The sequence below is a fragment of the Anser brachyrhynchus genome (assembly GCF_964034855.1).
Source record: "Anser brachyrhynchus genome assembly, chromosome: Z".
NCBI lineage: Eukaryota > Metazoa > Chordata > Aves > Anseriformes > Anatidae > Anser > Anser brachyrhynchus.
The window spans coordinates 78,073,273-78,095,183 of NC_137697.1; the positions used below are offsets into that span (position 1 = coordinate 78,073,273).

Here is a 21,911-nt window from a genome sequence, read left to right on the forward strand (position 1 = left end):
GTTGCCTGTTATCTTTCCCCGATATGATCAAGAAGTAGTTCCATGCCAACAGCAGCAACAAAGCCAGGGGTATCATGTAGAGCTCAAAGTTCCAGACCACAAAAAGAAAAAGCTAGAAGACAGAGCACGAAAAAAAATGTGATTCAACTCAGCATTACATTAAATTCTTGTGCACAGCTAAGAGCAACAAATTAAAACCATTCTAAAGTAAATCACCTATCCTTAGGCAGGCAACTTGTTAAACCACTTCACTGAGTAGCCACTTACCTGTGCAAAGCAACTGCTAATCTTTTCACTGTTTTGTACCTTATCTTTTGCAAAGGAAAATTCTATGATTCTATGAAAGTTGACACAGGATAGCCTAAGATGGAATGTTAATTGTTTTCTCATAAAATAATGCTTATGTGGACAAAATAATGCAAAATGGCATAAAAATTAGATCACAATGTAATAAAGTTGGTTATTTCAAAAGTTAATTTGCTGTTCAAAAGAAAGAACTTAATAATGTTGTAGTAATGTCACACAAACAGAAGAAGTAATTAAATGTGAAAAATTCCTTTGTACAGAAAATCCACAAAAAATCACAGTAACAAGCAAACAGCATGCAAGTATTTTAGTGAAAACACGGTGAAACAGTAATGACCTCAGAATATAAGAAAATGGGATTGAAAGGGGTGTTGAGCAGCTGCTGAAGTCCACCCCTACAAAAACTTCCATTTGCTGAAGGGGCTGGCAGGAGCGCGGTGGGCGACGTCTCCCAGAGATGCAAGCTTCCATGAGTGTACAAGGGAACTGGGACCCCCGCAGAAACCCACCTCCAGCACACAGCTCCGTACACCACAGAGCTGTGACATGCTTCGTAAGGTGGACTTCAGCTCCAGATCTGTCGGTCCTGAGAATCGGTACAGTGATGACTTTTTTGGAGCCTGGAAGTCCTAAACTTTTGTCAGATGCTGCAGCTGTCTGGCGGAGACACATTCAGCTAGATACCTTTCCCTGCTGGTTCAAGTATGGAATAATTGGTTTGCAAGAAAGAAGTAAAGATATTTGGGTATAGATGGGGTCAAACTAAAACCAGTTTTACACCCCATTTTACTTAGGAACAAACACCCCTTTGTTTTAGCCAGCTCAAACCATAACTTGAGTTTGTTTTCTCCTAATATGGCCAAAACCACAAATGGAAGTGTTATAGCAAATCATGCTATTTACTCCAGCTTACAATTAAGCTTCAGATGTCTTGCTAAGCCATTGTCATCCAAATAGTTAAGCTCTGGAATGTTTGTATTTTTACTACCAACTAAAATTAATGAAGGTGCTGTGTCACATAACTTGCAAACCTAAGACAATTCCAGTAACCAGGAAAACTAAAAAGCGGCTTATTTTGCCATATCAGTCACCAAGATGTATATAAACTTGAGTAAAAAGAAAATGGGCATTTTAATAGTCTTCTGCTGGGTTCCTGTTTCAATTTAAAACAAAATCTTCTTACCAAATACAAGCTTCCACATAAAAGAAAAAAAAATCTTTGTTTTAAGTCATCTCCTATCTCAAGATCAGCTAAGCTACCTCACACCCCTATCACTGAATGCTATGCATACAGAAGTCCTGGGAGACTGCAAGACAAACATGATAAACACTGAAAGAACTGAAAAAGCACTGAGTGTGACATATGTAAGAGGATATTGGCACTCCCAACAGTTAATATTTCATTTGAAAGAAAACCATCTTTTTTAGGTTGTTTAGTTTAAAAGGAAATCTGTTAGGAATGGTAATGAATAAGAAGCAAACAACAGCTCACAGATTTTGAGAGTTTCTCCATGAGCTTGTTAACTACCCTTTTGAGAGCATGATCTGCAGGAACTTGATGCAGTAAATTTGATATGGCCAACTTAAAAACAGAATTCGTATCTCAAAAGAAAAGCAAAAAGTTCTTGCTCCCATTAACCTCAGAAAGGCCCTGAGTCAATGCATACATGCTGGAGGGAGCTTTGGAAGTCAGCAGACAGTATCCAACCAGTAAAACAGACCCCAGAGATTACCAGTTGAGAAATGGCAATGCATACAGTCCCCCTTAAGTTCCCATCCCAACTTAGGTTAAAAAGATGGAAAGGAAATCTTTGTGTAATTTCCTGGCTGCTGAGAAATGAAGCCAGTAACCCAGGTGGTCTCCGGAGATACTGACCTGACAAGAGACTGTGGAACATGGTCATCACATAAGCTGTACTCCAGGACGTCAATGAGTCCCCATTCAAATACACATCACCTGAAATTTCTAAGTGCCAAATGATCCTTAAGGCTATTAATTCCTTAAAATACTGTAATTTGTAGGCTAATAAGATATTATGTTAAGATATTACCTCTTTATGACTTGTATGGACATACCTTTTCCACAATGTGGATATTACACCTGCCATCTCCTTTAGACGATTTTGCTGACCTGCCAGCTTCATTTCCATCTAGTGTGGCTGAATTTCAACTAGTTCCTCCTTTCAGGCACCTGTCTCAGCCAGGCACTGGGAAAACAGGGTCTCTATATTTGCAACACAAATGAGATGTATGCTGCATGAGACCAGCACAGTGATGGCACTGCAAGTGAAATGGCCTCACTCTCTTCCCCAGAACAAAAATGCACTCACAGAAACACACAAGGGAGAAAACAAGCAGATTCCCAGTAGGAGATAGAACTTTTCAGTAAAAATGAACAACCCCAAAATCTAGTGCAAAACAGCAAGAAAATCCAGGGGCTCAGTTATTGCACACAAAGGACCTTATAGACAGGGGGAGAGGGAAGAAGTGGTATGTGTGAAGCTATTCTCTTGACTTCTTTTCATCCATGAACGGGAAGAAAACTTACATATCCATCCATTAAACAAATAAAGGACCAAAAAAAAAAAAAAAAGTCTAGAAAGGCTATGGAACAAGAATAAAAGGGCAGGTCTGGGACTTGCCTATGCCTATGAAGCATCCAGTGGAATATGGACTCTATCTGGTTTGCCCTCTTCCAAAGAAATAATGGCTTTAACTTGTTTAAAAAAAGGATCCTCATCACTACTGAAACAAGCCAACTATTTTAAGGGAGGAGTGGGAGTCTCAAAGGTTACAGTTTAATATAGCTGCCATCTCCTACACAGAAGGCTATAAGGGAGGACTTTTTCTTCTCCCCCATGAGATCAAGATTTTCAGAGTCACAGGCATGAACTGGCCATTTACAACATCACATCAGTTGATACTCTTAGTGAGAGACACATGCATTAAATGATCGTTCAGGGAGACACATGACACTATCCCTCGTGTACAACACTTCAAAAAATAATTTAAGTTGGAGTATTGAATATCCTATTCTTTTGCAAACTACAGTATATTTTAAAAAGAAATCTCATCCAAAATGATTAACACTTCCTACTGTTCAGAAAAAAAGCCTGCCCTTTCAGACTAGCAGCTGTGGATCATTAGCTTTCCAGTGATGAGATGTGTTTGATGAGTATTTTTCTTTCTAATTAAGAGATGAGATCCTCTATTTGACTCTCTCTTCAGACAGAAGTGAAGAGAAAGATTTCTGCCTATGTGGAAAGGCCATATTCTACAGAACAATTATTTCAGATTTCTTTTTATCTACCTCCACCCCATTTCATTTCATTTTTAACAGAACCCTGTTTGCACCCACAGACTTCACAGCATTAACCCTTGTCTTTCCCAGCTCTCTTTATTTTTCCATTTCCTTCTATCTGACTACCAGCAGAAAACAGCATACAAGAAAAGGGAGCACCCCAGACAGGAGACACTGACCCACATCTTCAGGTGCAGCAGGGAACAGCGTACAGCTGAAGGAGGAGGGCTGCAAGTACAGCTGTGTGAGAACCTTCTGACAAAAATTAGGAAACGCTTACTTCACAGAAATGCCTGCTTTCAATAAAGTCACACAGCTGAGCAAAGGATGCTTCCAGCTGACACGTAGGGAGCTTTCCAGAACCTTTCAGCAACCGTGATATCTGGATTACCTTGCGGCAAAAGAGTAAAGGGGCCTTGACGGCACGCCAGCCTCTAAGCTTTCAGGGCTTGTTGCTGCAGGGATTGGGGACTGGAGGTCGAAGCGGTTGAGTCACCTCGCGAGTCCCAGGCTGACACGGGAACCTCTGAAATCTGTATTCACAGCACCCGGAGTCAGAGGCTGTAATGTGTTCAGCAGTAGGGTGAGATACGGACATTTCCGTCGCCGCCATGTCACACAGTGCACGTCACTCATACCACAGCCTCCTCTCCGAGTTATGGCTTTCTCTGTTCGTTTTTAAAGAGGATCCTTACAGCCTTATTTAGGTATTATCTATATCTGTGCACTATATGCTTTACCCAACTCCTGATTATCCTGGAAATTTAAAAGTTGGCTGAACAGAGTTTTGGCACAATTGCAAACAGAGCCTACGTCTGCAACTCCAAACAGTGCGCTCTAATCATAAGATCATCCATTTACCCTTTAAGCTTAAAAGGACAATTGTATTTCCTGAGGTTTTGTCCCTTGTATGTATTCTCAGAAGACTAGGAAGAATGAAAGATAACCCACATATCTGCATGGTACAGACTTTCTATTAAGTACTGCAGGTTTTAAGGCTCCAGCAAAATCCTGCATGGTGTTTATACTGTAAAACACTTAAAAATAATTTTCATTGCACCTTGGAGAGTCAGCAGCCTCTTCCATTTAAAAAAATTGGTCTGCTACCTCTGAGGATGATGGCTCCTCTCTTCTTCTATGGCACTTCTATTTAACGATCTAAAACTGAAATATGTCCTTTAGCTGTATCAGATCCCAAACACACCGCTATTAATGTAAATATATATGGAAGTCCATTTAGAACGTAGAGCCCTTGCTGAGGTAAGTCTGGAAGAAATATGTCTTTTGAACATATTATAAAGCATCCGCCAACATTTTTTTTTCAGCACTCTTGCAATTTCAGATCCAGTTACCTGAGCATCAGGTAGCAGTGGACTCTGAAAGATTTGAATCTAAAACACACTATCTGTTACTCCATTTCTTTAGATAGGCACAGGTCAACTTGAAAATGGCTAAAACATGGGAACACAAAAAAATTTATATACACTTAATAGACTGAAGTATTATTTTAACATCAGTCTTGGTGAGGCTTTTGGTGTATTTAGGACAGCTCTTGTTAGAATACTTTGGTCCCATGATCTACAAGAAAACAGCAAAAGACTTTCCATTTCCTACCAGGCAGAGATTTCTGGTAATGGTATTTCCATGATAACCTGTACAACAAATCCATGGTTCTATTACATCTTCATTCTTTCACCTTAGTGTGGTGCAATGCTATTTATTAAGGAAGCAAGTCTGACAATTAGATATGACTCACTTAATGCGCCTCATACCAGCCAGGATGTTTTGAAACACAACTATATCTAGATAGACTTATTTCCTCTGAAGAACCTTCATACTAACATCCAATCACATCATAATGTAAACTGCCTGTCTTTACAAGATTGCCAGCACCAGTAAAACCTGCTAGGTAGGAGCTTGAAATTTTTCATTTATTTTTTTTTCTTACAACTTGTAACTGACATTTCACATCTTTTTGCAGAAGCCATAGATGAAAGTGCTAAGGCTTTGCTCCAAGAATGCTGACAATTCCAAGAAAGTGAACCCCAGAGCATGAATACAGCACTGTTTTAAACAGCATATGAATTAGTAATGTAAAATTCATGTCACTGTTTTCAGTTTCATATAGCAAAAGTTAGGTGGAAATAAAAAAGGAAAAAAAATCTGTAAATATTTACAAAATGTGGTATCTCTTGGGTCATTTCTTCTCCTTCATTTAACAGCTTCTGAGCTGCATTATTAAAATTGCAGATTTAGTAGTCAGGTTAAAATTAGAAGAGGGAAATATGGCTCACTGAGACCATTCCCATATCACACTGCCTATTGTTGTTGTCAGGGCAGTTCAACACAGATTTGTTGTCTCAAGACTTTTAAAATGCAGACAAACTCAGAGAAATCAATACTATTTTCTCTATGAGCAATAATACCTGGTATCAAGTAACAAACACCCTACTAGGATACATTAGATCAAAGGCACGTCTGAGAATGGTTCATTGAGCCTTGGTCCCATTTTAATACTACATTTTCTGAACAGAACCTAATTGTTTACTGAATGACCCATGTCTTTGTTTTAGCAACATTACCATGAACACTGTTACAGCCATTATTTTCTAAGCAAAAAAGTGCTTTTAATGCCTGTCCTCAGATTGATTTCACTTTGCTCTAATATAGAACTCTTAGGCTGACTTATACTTTTTAGCACAGTTCTGCAGAGAGGGGTGACAACCAGCTGTAAAGCTCAAGCCTCTTTACAATTCAAAGTGTCCAATTTTACCATGAGCTTTTAAAATGGATGCATTTAGTCCTCCCCCTGTTGCATATGATTTTTCCATTGGAAATCAATACCATTGTTCCTAACTTTAAAATTCCTTAAAAGTTGCCTAACAGTTACAGAAATAAACATGCCATTTCGGTTGGAAGTGTCACACGCTGGAAGACATTTCTTAAAAGTACATTTCACATAATTTTAGACTTTTCTGAACACACAAATCTCTACTGCAAAACTATGTTCATGTTCCTTTACACGAAAATTTGGAACCTAGCAGAATTCTGCTCCGTTACAATTGCACTGCTCTGAGGGTGGGACAGTTGAAAATGTAAATGTATGTGTCACTTTAGAAGCAAAATCCAAAGTGCTGACTTTATGAAAGGTGTAAAATCACAACATGGATCATATTTGATAATTACAGCTATTTATATAATTGCAGATGAAAGAAAATCATTCAGTATTTTAAGACAAACGCTATAACAAGTGTAATAGAGCATAAAAGTCATCATTACCCAAGTATTGGAAAATAAAGACTTGTAGGTTTTTTTTTTTTCTTTCCGGAGAAAAATAGGTCACATAGTTTAAAAAGTTACCAGCTGAATGTGAGCTACTTACACTTCACAAATGGCTTTTCTGTGCTCATTTCTACTGGTACTAGAGAGAAACTAAACAACCCCTCCCCACCACTCATTCATAACTAATCACCACTGAAATAAATGGACCTTTAGAAGTCTAGACACTGAAGGAGTAAGCCTTTTGGCTCTAGGAAAACCTATAGGGACAGCAAAACAATTTAAGTTGTATGAGAATCAAGACTGAAGTTACCTGGTTAAGAGGCATACTGTGATTTCCATTAATAAAATGCAAAAAAATACTGATTTATGTTCTGATAACCATATTCATGTTTGGAACAAACAGAGATACTGGATTCCATAAAAGAGCAGAGAGACTTCCACAAGCTGTTTTTGAAGTCTCATTTCACAGACGGGAACTACACTGCCCTTACTATATTGAGGACACTCTGGCTTAAACTTTTAGTTAAGGCTAAATCCTATACATTTTTTTCCACCACTATTTGGAAATAGCTGCATCAACATAATGGTTTCTCTGATGTCCTAGAGATGTCAACTGGTCACACTGCCCTTGCTGAGTCTGTCCCTTCACGCAGAGCTGAAAGTAAGGTAGAATAAAGCAATATTTCTGCTTCTTCTGTTTCCTTTCTGTTCTTATAAACACTCTGACCTACAATTTTTGTTTGGAAGAGGTGTGGAGCCACCACAGAATAGGATGACAGAAGAATCACCAAAAGACAGCATCACTACTTTTCAAAATCCTAAGAACATCCGTTCAATAGAGCACTAATACATGTAGACAAATTCAAATTTCCCTAGTGAATTCCTTAAAATCTTTTTTATGTATTAGTAACTATTTTGAAAGGTTCTACTCGCCATCAACTATCACTTGAAGGCAAGTAACTTGGCCTAATGTTGGCTTTAGTGAGCAATCAATGAATGAATCAATCAATCCACTTCAGTGAGCCTTTCGGGTTGATGTTCACACTTGTGACTGATGACTGGTTTTGTTTTCTTGTTCTAGCATGTCTGGAATATTGGTTGAGTTTAACTGTAAAGAATAAATAAATAAAAACAAAGAGCGACAAAGACGGTGAAGGGTCTCGAGGGCAAGATGTATGAGGAGCGGCTGAGGTCCCTGGGTTTGCTCAGCCCCGAGCAGAGCAGGCCGAGGGGAGGCCTCATGGCGGCCTGCAGCTCCCTCACGAGGGGAGCGGAGGGGCAGGCGCTGAGCTCTGCTCTCTGGGGACAGCGACAGGACCCGAGGGAACGGCATGGAGCTGGGACAGGGGAGGGTCAGGCTGGGGGTTAGGGAAAGGTTCTGCACCCAGAGGTGGTCGGGCACTGGGACAGGCTCCCCAGGGATGTGGTAATGGCACCGAGCCTGCTGGAGTTCAAGAAACATTTAGACTGCACTCCCAGACACAGTGTCTGGTTTTTAGGGTGGTCCTGTGTAGACCCAGGAGTTGGACTCTGTGATCTTTGTGGGTCCCTTCCAACTTGAGATATTCTGTGATTCTATGATACTATGAAAAGCCTAAAATTTCTTTGCCTTTGATTGTCCAGCTTTCTATAAATTCCTATGGCTTAACCTGCAAGTCATTCACAGAATGTAAGAGAATGCCTTTCTACCTTTTAACTTACTTCACTGTAAACACATTTTAATGAATAATAATACATTTCAACTACCTTGCCACTTTCTGTAACTTCATATCTCAGTTTGTCTTGTAATTTTCTAATTTTCTCCTTCACTGATTGCTAGACTTCCCTCCAACTTCAGTTCTGAAAAAGCTTGCAGAGTTATGTTTAGCATCTCTACCAAAGTGTGCCTGTTTCTATTTGCAACTCTCATATTAATCCAGGGGTGATATTACTGACTTCTCATTTCTTTACCGTGCTTCACTCTTTCCCCACAGGCATCACATAGTATTCCCTCCTTCCATCCCAAATGATCTGCTTACGCTTATTTAGATGCTAGGGATGTCTAGAAGTGATACTAGGTATATATTTTCCTTCAGTGTTTACCAAGCCCCTAAACTTTCTTGTGCAAAGTAAGATTGTAGATTGCAGAAATGAGAAGTCAGCAGAGAATACTAGTTTAGACAGGAGAGCAAGGCAGCTCCAGGTGTTTGAACAACCTGAATTCTGTAGTAAGAAGATTGTCCCTGGGCCAAGGCCGCTGAGAGATGCGAGTATTTTTAGTTCCCTGGTAGGATAGCTATAATTACATCCTGCAATGCTTTCTAGAAGCAAAATGCAAAATAAAACTCAGTTCATTTTTAACTGGCAGTGTTCTTTAGAAGACTGTAGCAGACCTCAAGAAAGCTGAAGCATGTTCATATCCTTCTAGGTAAAAGTGGAAAAAAGGCACTATAAGTAAAACAACAATACCTGCTATTAGCATAAACAGCATGAACATGAAATATTTCAGTGAGATAAGTGCCACAGTATTTAGAATGCAGTTGATTAAATAAAAGATATCTTATATACATTTTCAAATTGAGACTCTATTGCAAACAGAACAGATGAGTGGAAAGATAGCTGTAACTATCCCTTTATGACTTGGTAGAATCAGTCTTGACTGGAATAAATAAAAAATATTTAAGGTAAGATTACTGATGTATCAGTCACTGTTTGCCTGATTTTACTTCTCTATGCCTTTGCTAAACTTCTCTGGTGTGCAAAGCTCTGTTCAGGTGCATTTGAAGACAGGCAGCAGATCCATACAGCATTTGCTGCAAGAGTAGGTATCCTTTACATGAAATTGAGTCAGATACTTGGTTAAGAAATATGCTGGTTGCACCTAACAATGGCTGGTGCACTTTCAGTCTTGTGAAAAGTTTCTCTCAATACCCACCGAGCTGCCCCTCTTCACTAAGGCAAGTGCAAATCTGACATGTTACCCTCTGTTGTGGGGAAGCTAACAGAGGAGGTGTATATCTATTTTTGAAACAGAATGCCTCTCTGAGAAACCAGAGGTGCTGCATGAAGCTAAAGAATGTAGACTTGCAAAAGAAAAACGATGTCATTTTGTTAGGGAATGACAGAAAAAGCTCACATTCTGGCTACAGGTAGGTAACCATTCATATAAGATGCTGGAAAAAAAAACAGAAACAACCAGACTGAAAGAAAAACCAAGGTGGAAAATATTCAGAAGTTCACTGCAATAACAGCAAGCTCTATGGACACCAGAATGCTAGGTAGGGCACAACCCACGTAAAAGAAATAAAAAGCATACTCTGAAATACACTTCATAATTAAGCAGGCTAACCTACTAACATTTGTGTGTGTGTGTGTGATTTTAGCATCTGAGTTTTAAGTTTCTCTATTGTTAGTTGTATTGAGAAATGAAATTTTTAATCCATAACCTATAAGGTAATTTGTCAAGACAAACACATTCAACAAAACAAGATTTTCTTTTTTATGATCCTAAGTGGAAAACTGTTTCCTGCTGCTTTTGTTGAAGTAATGCTTCTGCAGGGAAAAATATATTTTCATGCTATTAAAAAAATGAAACATGCCCTTACAATTGTTTCTGTACAATAAATTTAATTATATTTGTTTTTCCACAAACTACATTAAATCATACATAGCACAGAGAGGTGTGCCCTGGCAACTTTCCTATTGTTTTTATAGTTACTTTTTCCAGCCAGAATATGCTGCAGTCCAAGCTGTCTTTCTTTTTAAAATCATCTCTCTCCATGCTGTAGGAGCTTGCAGGAAGTGTGGTTGTGCACTCCAAATATATGACATTTCATAGAATCTACCTCATCTTTTAGTAGTTCATTGTTTCAGTAACATTACATTTCATGTATTCAGATGCCTGCCACTCCAACATGGTTAGCTGTACTTTAACATAGAAATGTTCTACAGCTCCAAAAAAAAAAAAAAAAAAACATTTATTGAGCCATCATCATCATCAATACTGTGTACTAACCATTGAAGAATACTATACTTTACAGATGCTCATTTCAAAGCACTCCCTTAAAAGGTGAATAGAGGCATGCAGAGTATTTCATTGCTATCTACAGAATGCTATGTTGTCATTCTTAATAGTCATTGCTACACTATTACACTCTGAATTATTTTTTTTTCCTTTTCAGAGTAACATAGCAATGAGAGCATCAGTTTCAAAACAAGAGCAGATATAATTCTTTTTTTTTTTTTTTTTTTTTTAACGTGCTACACATACCAAGCAGACCAAAACTGACAGGAACAAATTCTGAAATTAGACATTTCATAAATGTAAGTGAACACACTCAAGACTTGCAATTATAAATACATGGTTTCTATACCTTTACAGTCTATTCAGTCTCAGAATCTTTTGGCCAAACCAAAATGGCTGAAAGTTATTACAGAAACTCCCATAATTGTTGCCTAACACTTCCCATTCTAAAGGATTTTCTCCCTATATTAAAATAAGTTCTAATGCATTTATTAATTTTAACGTGTCTTTGAAATACAACAAGAAGTTGTCCATAGGTTAAAAGGAGTATATTTTGTCTTTCAAACACAAACTCACTGATGTTTAGTTGATTTACACAGTAGTGAAAAATCTCACTTCCCTATTTACTTCTGCATTGCTGGAATGCCGATATAGTAATGACCTTGAAAACCTCAGACTAAGGTTTGATCTTGTGACTCTCACAATTGAAGAAGCTGAAAAATGTATGGTGTAGTTACTGACTTTTTGCGTATTTTATACATATACAAGGAAGCAGGTTGGAGGTTTGAGCAGGCCACCTTCCTTCTCGCATCATTCTTCCTTCCCCAGCTCCCAGCTCCCACACGGGGTTTTGCTGACATCTGGGACAGGAAGACGGGGGTAGTTTCAGCTAGGATTTTAGACATCCTGTAAAGTACTGTGTGACTGACCTGTTGTGTTGAAGTAAGCTGATGGTTTATGTCCAGGTCTGGACTCTTCAGAGCTGCAGCACACTTTTAGTAATTGAACTGATGCTCAATGTAATAGCAGTGCTTGGTTGCTGTCTTCACAACAGTGTATGAAAGCAGGCTGAACATTTTGCTGACGCTCATCGTGGCTATTTGCAAGACACAAGAATTCAGCTACATATTGTCCAGGAAACAGTATTCCGGCACGTGTAGACCCCTCTACCCATCTATTGAGCTGTCTCATCAGAGCAGCTCTGACTGATATACTTCCCATTTCATCCCCTTATTTTCTGTCTCTGCATAACTCCTGCTGCAAGGAAATTGGGCTCGCCCTTCACTGCTGGGTCTCACCTCATTAACTGCACTCTTTTCTTCCTCCTGCTCCTCCCACATTGTCAGGATGCTCAGCAGAATCCTAAACTGTCTCCTATCCCACCCTTCCTAATCAGATGCCTTTCCATTCACTCCCCGCATCCCTCCAGAACACCTCCTAGAGTCAAATCAGGATTCAAATCAGGACTATCTAGCTCTCAGCTCCTGTATGCGTCTGCCCATCATGCTGGCTCTGGAGAACCAGGACTGAGCATGGGGGAGGCAAGCAGAAGAAAGGAGTGTGTGGGAGAAGATGGTAGCCAAACTGACACGTTTAACTACTGTTTCCTAACACACAGGGCAGTTCTCAAGTGCTGGCCATAATGCGTCAGAGTACAGGCAGAAGTCAACGTGCAAAACACTGAAGTCAACCCCTTCTTAGGAAGCCTTGTAAAGTTTAAAAATATAGGAATATATCCTCAGAATCGTTGCAATATTTTAAGATGAGCATAAACATAAAATTTTTCTACCTCAGAACAAAAATAAATGACATTACTATATTGGCCCAAAGAAAAGCTTCAACGCTAGAATTTGAAGACCGACAAAGTCAAATGCAGCTGAGGAGATTAATGACAGATCTTAGCAGCAGACAGTACTACTGAAATAACCTACAATAAATATCAGGCAGAAAGAAGGAATTTGGGTGTATAACGAGAACAGGATCCGAGTTATTGGAAAAAGTCTCTGCGGAGATCTAAGATAATCACAAAAGCTGTCTTCTTCATTAACAGTTTCACAGCTGCACTGTTCGTCCAAAATAGAACAAACTACCTAGAGTCCCTTCTTACAGTTTCTCTTCATATCTTAAAACAATGCGGCTTCTTCTTGGGTTTCTGATAACTCTTAGTGGAATTAAACTAGCAAAGATATATTGTTGTCAGATTCCACAATTCCTTTTGCTAGGTTTCTTTGAAATACCAGCAAGGTGGAAATCACAATAGCTGGAAGTTACCTGTCATGGCACCAAAAATAATATACGCCAGTTAGAAACAGTAATGAATGCGTTCCAAATAAAGAGATAAATATACATTATGTGCATGCATAATTTTACATGCATGCACACACAGATAAAACTACATATTCACATAGCACAGTAATCTTTCCTCCACATATTTTTTAATTCCATTTTTACACCTTTTACATAGGTCCTTTGGGCCACATACAGCATTTAGCAATATCATTGTTGGCATGAGCTTTCATTGTTTGGTACCTCATTTGATCATTAACCTCTCTCCATTAAGAAATGTGATGAAATAGAAAAGCTCTGTCTACTACTTTGTACTTGTTCTGCCCGGGTTAAATGATGCATACCACTTGCTCCTGTTGAAAGGAAAACAGCTTTCAAGCTACTTTATTAATTTAAAAAAAAATCTTGCAGTGCCAGGATACTTTGCGGTGCATTGGCTTTCCATTCATAAGGGTTAAAACAAACTCAAAGGTAGCAACGAGTCTGGTGCTTTGTGAAATTGGAGATGACACCGAAGTGAAAGGGAAGATGTTTAGTTTCCTTGTTCTGAACCTTATTTTGCCATTTTCTCAAATCCACTGGCAGCACAAATGGCAGAGCAGAGGGTAACATCCTCCTTTCTGATGAGAAATGTTTTTGCCTTCATGTTGTATATGGCTATATATGGTGCAAAGCAATGAAAAATCAAAGACATACATTGTCCAAAATAAACGTACAGAGTTACTCAGAAAATACTACAAAATAATTTTTGTGCTTCCCATGCTTTTGGCTGGATTGCATGGGTCCCACAGACAGAAAAGCTTATGTTTTTTATGAACCTCAGGTCCAAGACAGCATAGAAATAGCAGGTAGGAGGTAGGAGGCCCTAGGAGCAGTTAGTGGTGTAATGTAAGCCTGGAGGGGGATATATGTTTTGTATAGGTTAATCCCTTATGGAGAAAAGTTGCATGCAATCTGGGCAGGGGCTGCTCTTTACCCTGCGTGTCTAACATCCATCACAGCTTCACTCACATCATTATTTATGTCACAACCTTCTATGACTCAAGAGAGCCATGCCACCAGCAGAGCTAGCTGCATTTTATATATGGTTTTTCTTTACTACCTCACCTTCATGCAGGCACATTACATTCACTAATAAATGAACAGAAGAAAGCACTGGCAGGCAGTTAAAGGCCTGCCCCCCGTGTCAGCTGGGAACAGTGGGAAATTAGAAAACCGGTGCTTTCCATTTGAAAATATTCTTACAGAGTTTGCAAGGCATCTTTCTCTCATCTCCTCCAATTTTACAGACAAGACTATCTTACTCTTTTTAGGTTGTATTCCTTTTGCTGTATTACAGCTTCCTTTATTTATTAATTCATTTGCTTATTTTTTCCTATATGATTTCAGAGTGTATTAAAAAGCCATGGGGCTTTTGTTTTCATGTTGCACCACAGTTAAGTGGTTGTTCATTTCCAAACCTTGCATGAAAACATCAAGAAAAAGACTATACAGATTTGGGTAGGCACAGATGAAATTCCAAATTTAGTGACAAATGTTCAGCATTTTACCATCTTCATTGAACAGTAAAAGCTTTTTATCATATTGGAGGCAACAAACTTCTGAAAATCTGATTATCCTTTAACCCTACAGTGGATAGCAGTCCAAAAACTACTTAAATTTCTTAAAACTCTATTTAATTACTGCCTAGTACACTTTTATATCATTTTTTAAATATTTGCATGTAACATACTATATGTAATATCAAGGTCCACTGAAATGAACTTTTCTATAGTGAGTGCAAATAATTTAACAATAAAGAGATATCAGTGAAGTATAGAAACAATGAAGGAAGTTTTGTTTTGTTTTGTTTTTTTCCCATACCCTTCTAGGTTTGCTTATACTGCTTTCCTACCTGAAATTTCCCACCAGTGCTTTTCCACATGTAATGGAAAATTATGATGTTAATAAGCAGTACAGCTTTCAGGAAAAAAAGACACTACGTTGTACTGACCTGTCCTGATCACAACAAGGGTGAACAAAAAAAACAAAGAAGGTGGTAGGCTAAGTCCCAAGGCACAATCCTGATCTGGCAGTAATAGCTGAGTATGAAATCCTTACCCCACAGAACTTGTAAGAAGGCTGTTGCACTAGATGGACCACGGAAGCCACTGCCATGTTCTCCAAAGCCTCCCCATGTCCCCTCAGAATGTGGATAACCTCTTTTATTTCTGCTTTTTTTTATTTTCTCTTTTTATTTCTGCTTTTTTTTTCTGCTAAAAAATTATTTTATTTTAGACTTGTTCTGTCTGTGAAGAAGGCCACGTAAGGGTGAGGCAGCATGCTGTGCGTGAGTTATTCAGCTTACCTTCCAGTCACATGAGACATGGCTAAACCCCAGTGAGTTTGTACTGCCTAGAGCACTGCTTCCCGAGCTTCTGAAATGATAGGCTATTTTGAGTTATTGCAATTTCTTCCAGACTACCACACACCCTTATCATCAAACTTTTAAACATATACACTTTAAATATGGATTTATACCTGGGAAGTACTTGCTATGGGAAGTGACTACAAATCACAGTTTGAGAACTAGTGGTGTAGCATGTTGTTACAGAGCACGATAAAAGATAAAGAAAGCAACAGAACAGATACAATCTGAAACAAAGGCCGACATAATAATGAGGTTAAAAAAAAAAAAGAGAGAGAGAAGTAACACAAATAAGTATAAGAACATACCAAATCAACAGACGTTCTGGAAAGTTGTATGTACTCCTTATGTTTCAACACTAATCAACCCATGCAGTTACAAAAATAAAGACAGTGTCAAAACCCCATCAGATAATTATATCACTTCTTTCATTCCTGTCACTTTATTTCATACTATTCAGTACTACTACATAGTGCTCATTATTTGTGAAATAACATTAAAATTGATGGGATATAATATGTTATGTTGAATGAACTTCAATTATGAGGTACTTTCTTTAATTTTCTTTAATATAACTTCAGAGCAGGTAGTACAAGGAGGTAGAGGAAAACAAGTTCTTATATTTCCTAACTACATCTACACATAGGCTTAGCTATATCGCTCCATATGAATAACAATTTCATTTCTAAGAATAAAAAGAAAGACAATTGGCTGAATTACTTCTAAAGTATATTTTTATACTTGAATATATTAGTATTAGTTTTACAGAACTTATTCTCAAGCTGTGATGGCAATTTTTGAATACTTAGTAGGTGGGTGTTTTTTTTGTTGTTTTTTTTTTTTTCTTCTGCACTGCAACCACCACCATGAAATTGTCATTCCCACCTCAAGAAGAAAAGAAAAGCAGTACATGTTTTCTAATAATACTCTTAAGTAAAAAGTAATACGGTGGTGATGTTGGCTTTTTAAGTCCCCCAAACCAACACGAACTAAGATGAGAAGAAACGAAGAAGGAAAGGTGTAGAAACACAACTTTGCCATATAGGTAGACCAGGAATTCCAGAGGAAAAAAAAAAATCTCACCAAAATTTGAATTAAAAATAAAAAAGAAAATACTTTCTATATGAAGTCTCTGTCTTAAAAACTCTTTAAAATCTCCCTCCATATTTCTGCAATCTCCATTTAAAAATTCTTCTGAAAACCACTTTTGAGCTATCTGAATTTAAACATACAGATCAACATTCAAATACGTTGGTTTCACAGAGATAGAGGAATAGGCATGTGTCCCACATTCAGTATGGGACAAGGATGTAATCATTTCCTCCTGTAATTCCTTTCAAAAAATGCATGCACTGCATACATACGTGCATGTCTGAGTGCGTACAGATGGAAGCACACACACAGGAAGAAGAGAGGGACATGGGTTTGCTGCACCTCTGCCAGTCAAATCACCTTCTATTTCAGTGTCTACATATAAATTTTGGTGTCAAAGTGCCTACATTTTGGTTATTGCCTTTAAAATGCAGAAAAAATAATAATTTAGTAGTCCTTCAGCAACTTCCAGCTCTTCCAAAAACTATAGCACCAGTGAGAATTCATTTCAGTCATGAAGATTGTGACATATCTGGAGAAAGCTCTATTTGCAATTGTTGGAATATCATTTGCTCTGACTGTGCCCGCTTCAAACATCAGAAAACAAAAGCTTATTTTCTATGCTCTTGCTTCTCGCTACCATATGAAGGCAGGAAACCCCCAAATGCTGTAGAATTATTTTCAGTGTCAATTTCTTGTTTATCACATTTTCCACCCTATCTATTTTTTAGTATCTGATAAGTCTCCCTGGGATCTAGCTACATCTCTGATAAAGAGCTGTTTGACGACTGCATTCTTGACACAAGCTTTCTTACACATATTTTATCTGTATGTAAATACACAAAAAGGGCATAAAACATATTTACAAGCACAGGTGTTCCTGATATCATATTCAAACACATATACAAAGGAAATGTATGTATGCACTCATATACATACAGTAATACAATGGGATTTCCATGGGGAAATGTGAAACTTATTGTTAAAATGTCTGTCATCCATGTAAGAGAAACAGAAATGAGCTGGGCATTAAATTTGCATACAGCCCCAAGCACCGAGGTTCCTGCATGTGCAGTGTTCTCCTGTTCTTGATGACGGGCATATCTGGCAGGAAGAGTCTGTCAGGATTAGCTCAGGAAAAAACACCCCCAAGGAGATAATTTGAAGACATACTGAGAATTTGCCTCAGTACATGAAAATAAACATGAAATTCACTGCAAACTATGCACACTAAAAGTTACCACAAACACTACGCCACACACCAGGGGATAATCTATTTCAGCTAATTAACACACAGCCACACACAGCACTGTGAGAAGTGGTTGCCACTTAGGATTGATTTAGGTCTTGCATTGCTTAAATAGATTTAGAAAGAAAAGGTCTATTTAAACGTTGAGACAGAGAGGGGGAAAAAAAGATAAAATTAAAGTAGCTGTGAAATAAACAAGCTCAGATTCATTTGATGGCTTAGCTTTCTAGTGAATAACAAGACAATGTAAACACATTATTGCTACTGTTACACTAAATACCCAAAAGGTACAGTGCCCTCCATTTTAAACCTGATTTTCACAAAGTAAATTCCAACACTCTCTGCTCCAAGTTACAATTAAGATTTTGTTTTCTTTATAGCTATAGCCATGTTAAAAGTGTATATTTTAATAGCAATACTGGCTGTTGAAGTAAAAATTGCTCCATCTTAACATTCAGGTAGAAAACAGTTAAATATTACGTTGGCTATAATTTCATTTTTAAAAAATGATATAACCAATATATGGAAACACCTAGACCTGAAATCACCTTGGATAAGAAAGTGAAATATTTCTTTCTCCTTTCCTTGTCTTTTCCCCCACCCCAATCCTCTTTTTCTTGCAATTTTCTTGCCAGGAGACAAGTGTGGGGCCATTTCATAACATTTACATTCTTAACACATGCATGAAGGAGGAAACACAATACCATATCAAAATTAGGACATGAAAGCACATCTCCAAGAGTTCACGGGTACGAGTGTTATTGAGCATCTTTACCACCTTTAAACACTAACCGAAAACATTCCAAAGATCTTACACTTCTTCGCTGGCCAGCAAACTTAACTGCAGTTATTTCATGGGCAGTTCGCAGGTACTGCTGGAGAGCAGTAAAAAAGATATGACTGAAAACAAAGCCAGATGAAGAGTGCTCACCTGCCCACAAAAGGTTTAAAGTGAGAATGAAAGCGAAGGAAATAAAGAGGGGCCAGAGAAGTACCCAAGGAAAACCAAGGTAGAGCCCAGAGTGCTTGCGCAGTGTGCTCAGCCTTTTGCACATTGCGTTGCCCAGGTCAGTTGCACGTTACTGAGACCCCAACAAACGTGGGAGTGCCACTTGCATTTGTGCTAAGGACAGAGGGGAACAAGGCTGTATGAGAAAGTGAATAAAATCTAGATACTGGCAACCCTCATTCATTAAAATGGGTATCTTCCAGTACAGATATGTAACTCCCAAACTGAACATTAATTCCCGATGTCCAAAATGTTAAATTTCAGGGTTCAGAAAAATGAAGCCTTAAAACCCACAGATGGAGCTATAACTTTTGAGAAGTGCTGGATAAATCATAAGATCTCTATTAGAATTAACCAGCAAAAGTTGTGAAACTCCGTCCCTAAATACCAGACACCTAAACATATGCAGGCCATAGGCATGCAACTTCTGTTCTGGAAAGGGATCCTTTCCAGATGGTCACGAACAGCCACCACCCAGCTAAAGACAGAGATAACAGTGTCAGTGTTTAGAAATGCCCGAGCAATACATATTTCCCACTGCATTGACGTTATTTTGCCAAACTGCTACAGCAGCAAGCAGGCATCTTTTATAACAGTAAGGTGACTGCTCTTTCGTATTTGCTAAGTGCCTCTGAAGGTCTAACAGCAGCCAGTGGGAAACACTAGCCATTTTGATTTAGTCCAGCATATTTATCATATATGTTCTGGGAAGAGAATATGGGCAACGGAATGAATGATGCCTCGTCGTTGGGTCAGTTACAGACAACAACGTGGGGACAAAAGTAGAGTTTGTTATGGGTAACCAGGATGAAGCCAGACTATTAGTTTTTCATCTCAGCAGGAGGAGAAACTAAACTGAGCTTTTTACTGGTAGGTCCTTTTGATCTTCCCAGTAGAAGAGAGGTAACAGGAGGATTTACATTTCATCTCGGGGTAGAATGATTGCTCTGGTCTGCAAGTAAAAGGACAAGTTATAACATTGTACTATTGTTGATTGGTTTTCCTTTGAAGACTTCAGATTAGAAAAAGTTCAGTAAGTAACTGGCAAAAGATTTAAAACCCGTAACACTTAAACTTTATTGATTTGTGTATGAAGAACTCACTTAGAAAAAAAGAAGATAATTTTAAGATTTTTTTGCTAGGATTGCATCTTGGCACCACCAAGACTAATTGTAAGTTCTTCACAAACACCAAAGACTAAGGGGAAATAGGATAGAAATGGTGTAAGAAAGGTCTTTTATGGATCAGTTTATAGTAACCTTTAAGTACTGCAAGGTTTCCAAACAACAGTGTTTGCTGCTTTTTAAACAGCTGGGTATTTTAGTCTGAGGGCTGTTAGTTAATATATTTCTCACTAAAATGAGCAAAAAGATCTGGTGACCTTCCTTTTATGGAGGCATGAATAACCTAAAAGGGTACAGCTATTTCGGAAAGCCAAAAACAGAGCAGCATTTCCATGCCACTTTAAAATAGCGTCATACTAAAATCACAGCCTTCGAATCACAAGGAGCTGTCTGTAATTCTCTTCAGTCCTCTTCTCCTAAATCTTACACGACTACACTACAAATTCAGACAAAAGCTTCCCAGCACTGGCAAAGAATAAACCCTTTCCTAGTCAGGAAAGTACTACAAAAATGACAGCAATGCACAGAACAGTGCTAACCGAGCCGTAGTCCTTCCAGTGTTAAAAATCTAGAAGCGGTGAATTCCAGATCCCATCAATGCCAATTCAAACTGAATGAACATGTCATTGCTATAAAACGTCATCCTTTCCCTCCTAAAAGAATGAAGTTATCAGAACTCTGCCCCAGCATACTGGTCCCTGCAACAAAATATCCAAAAGTTGATCTAAAAATGGTGTAAACAAGTGGAAAACCTAATAAAGTAAAAATCCCGATGTAAAACTAGCCTAAAAAGAACAGAATCCGGCCTCGGGTTTTTCCCATCGTACAACAAAGTAATACTCGTAATCCCCTAAAACAGTACTTCAATAATGTTTATCCGTGTCAGATTTCAAAAAGAAAAATACATTAAAAGTAGGACCACAATACTCAGTGTCTGCTTCGTGAAAGCTTGTGATTGCATTCCAGTTATTTCCTTTGAAAATTTGATCTTGTGTCTTGACAGTGACAAATCGCTGGTCCTTTGCTCAGTAGACCTTCCTGATAATAGAAGATATTCTTCCCCAAGAGAAGGAATATTTCAAGCAAACACATTCACATGGACTGAGCCTGCCCTTTTCTGAAAAAGAGTTTGATCTAATTGCTTGAATGTCATCATAGGACAGAACATCTTAAAACTGATTACCAGGTAAATTTTAAACGACTTCAAACATTAAAAATGCTTACTTTTCTTAAGATATTGTTCATAATATCTATAAGACACAGGTTTTATATCACTGTAATACCCCCATGCAAAATGATAGCAAAGTACTATTCAAATTTTGAATAATTCTTGAAAAACAACTAGTGGGCTTCAAAGAAGCAAGAGGAGAAAATGGGGAAGAAAAAAAAAAGTGCTATAGCAGTTTTAGCATATGCTTATTATGAAATATTGCTTTATTCTCTGAATGGACATTTTCTTTTAAGTTTAGAGGAATCTACCGTAGTGGCATATAACTGTATTTCTCTGTAATCTTTCTGCCAGAGACCCCAGCAGATTTTTACCTAGTCCTATCTAACTATGAAAAGTTAAAAAAGATAACTTACAGCATATCCTCCAGACAAGCAGTTAAATGGTTTCCTGTCATGTTTTGTGTAGCCTTATTTTTTCCACACACTGAGAACAGAAATACAGAGAATGTAATATACAAAGAAAAGCTACCAGCCATGTCTGTAGACAGTTTTTTTCTTGCTTCACAAATTGATACCTATGTATGACCTGCATATGAAATATCTGGCATGAAAAAAAAAAAAAAAAGCATTGGTGTGAGGATGTAATGTGAGACTTAAAAATAAAATGTTGCTAAATTGATTT

At 38.1% G+C, this 21,911-nt stretch overlaps 1 protein-coding gene across 2 annotated transcripts in view; it reads right to left on the minus strand.

Annotated features, from left to right (window-relative positions):
• The window catches only part of MCTP1 (multiple C2 and transmembrane domain containing 1), a gene marked incomplete at its 3' end in the record, with an annotated part of 270,851 nt that overhangs the window by 54,683 nt on the left and 194,257 nt on the right, over positions 1 to 21,911 (minus strand). For both annotated transcript variants that reach the window (XM_080572689.1, XM_080572690.1), the window contains exon 16: positions 1 to 112. This exon is cut by the window's left edge and continues 8 nt beyond it. In XM_080572689.1, coding sequence (XP_080428815.1) covers positions 1 to 112 — 112 coding nt within the window. The remainder of the gene's footprint in view (positions 113 to 21,911) is intronic.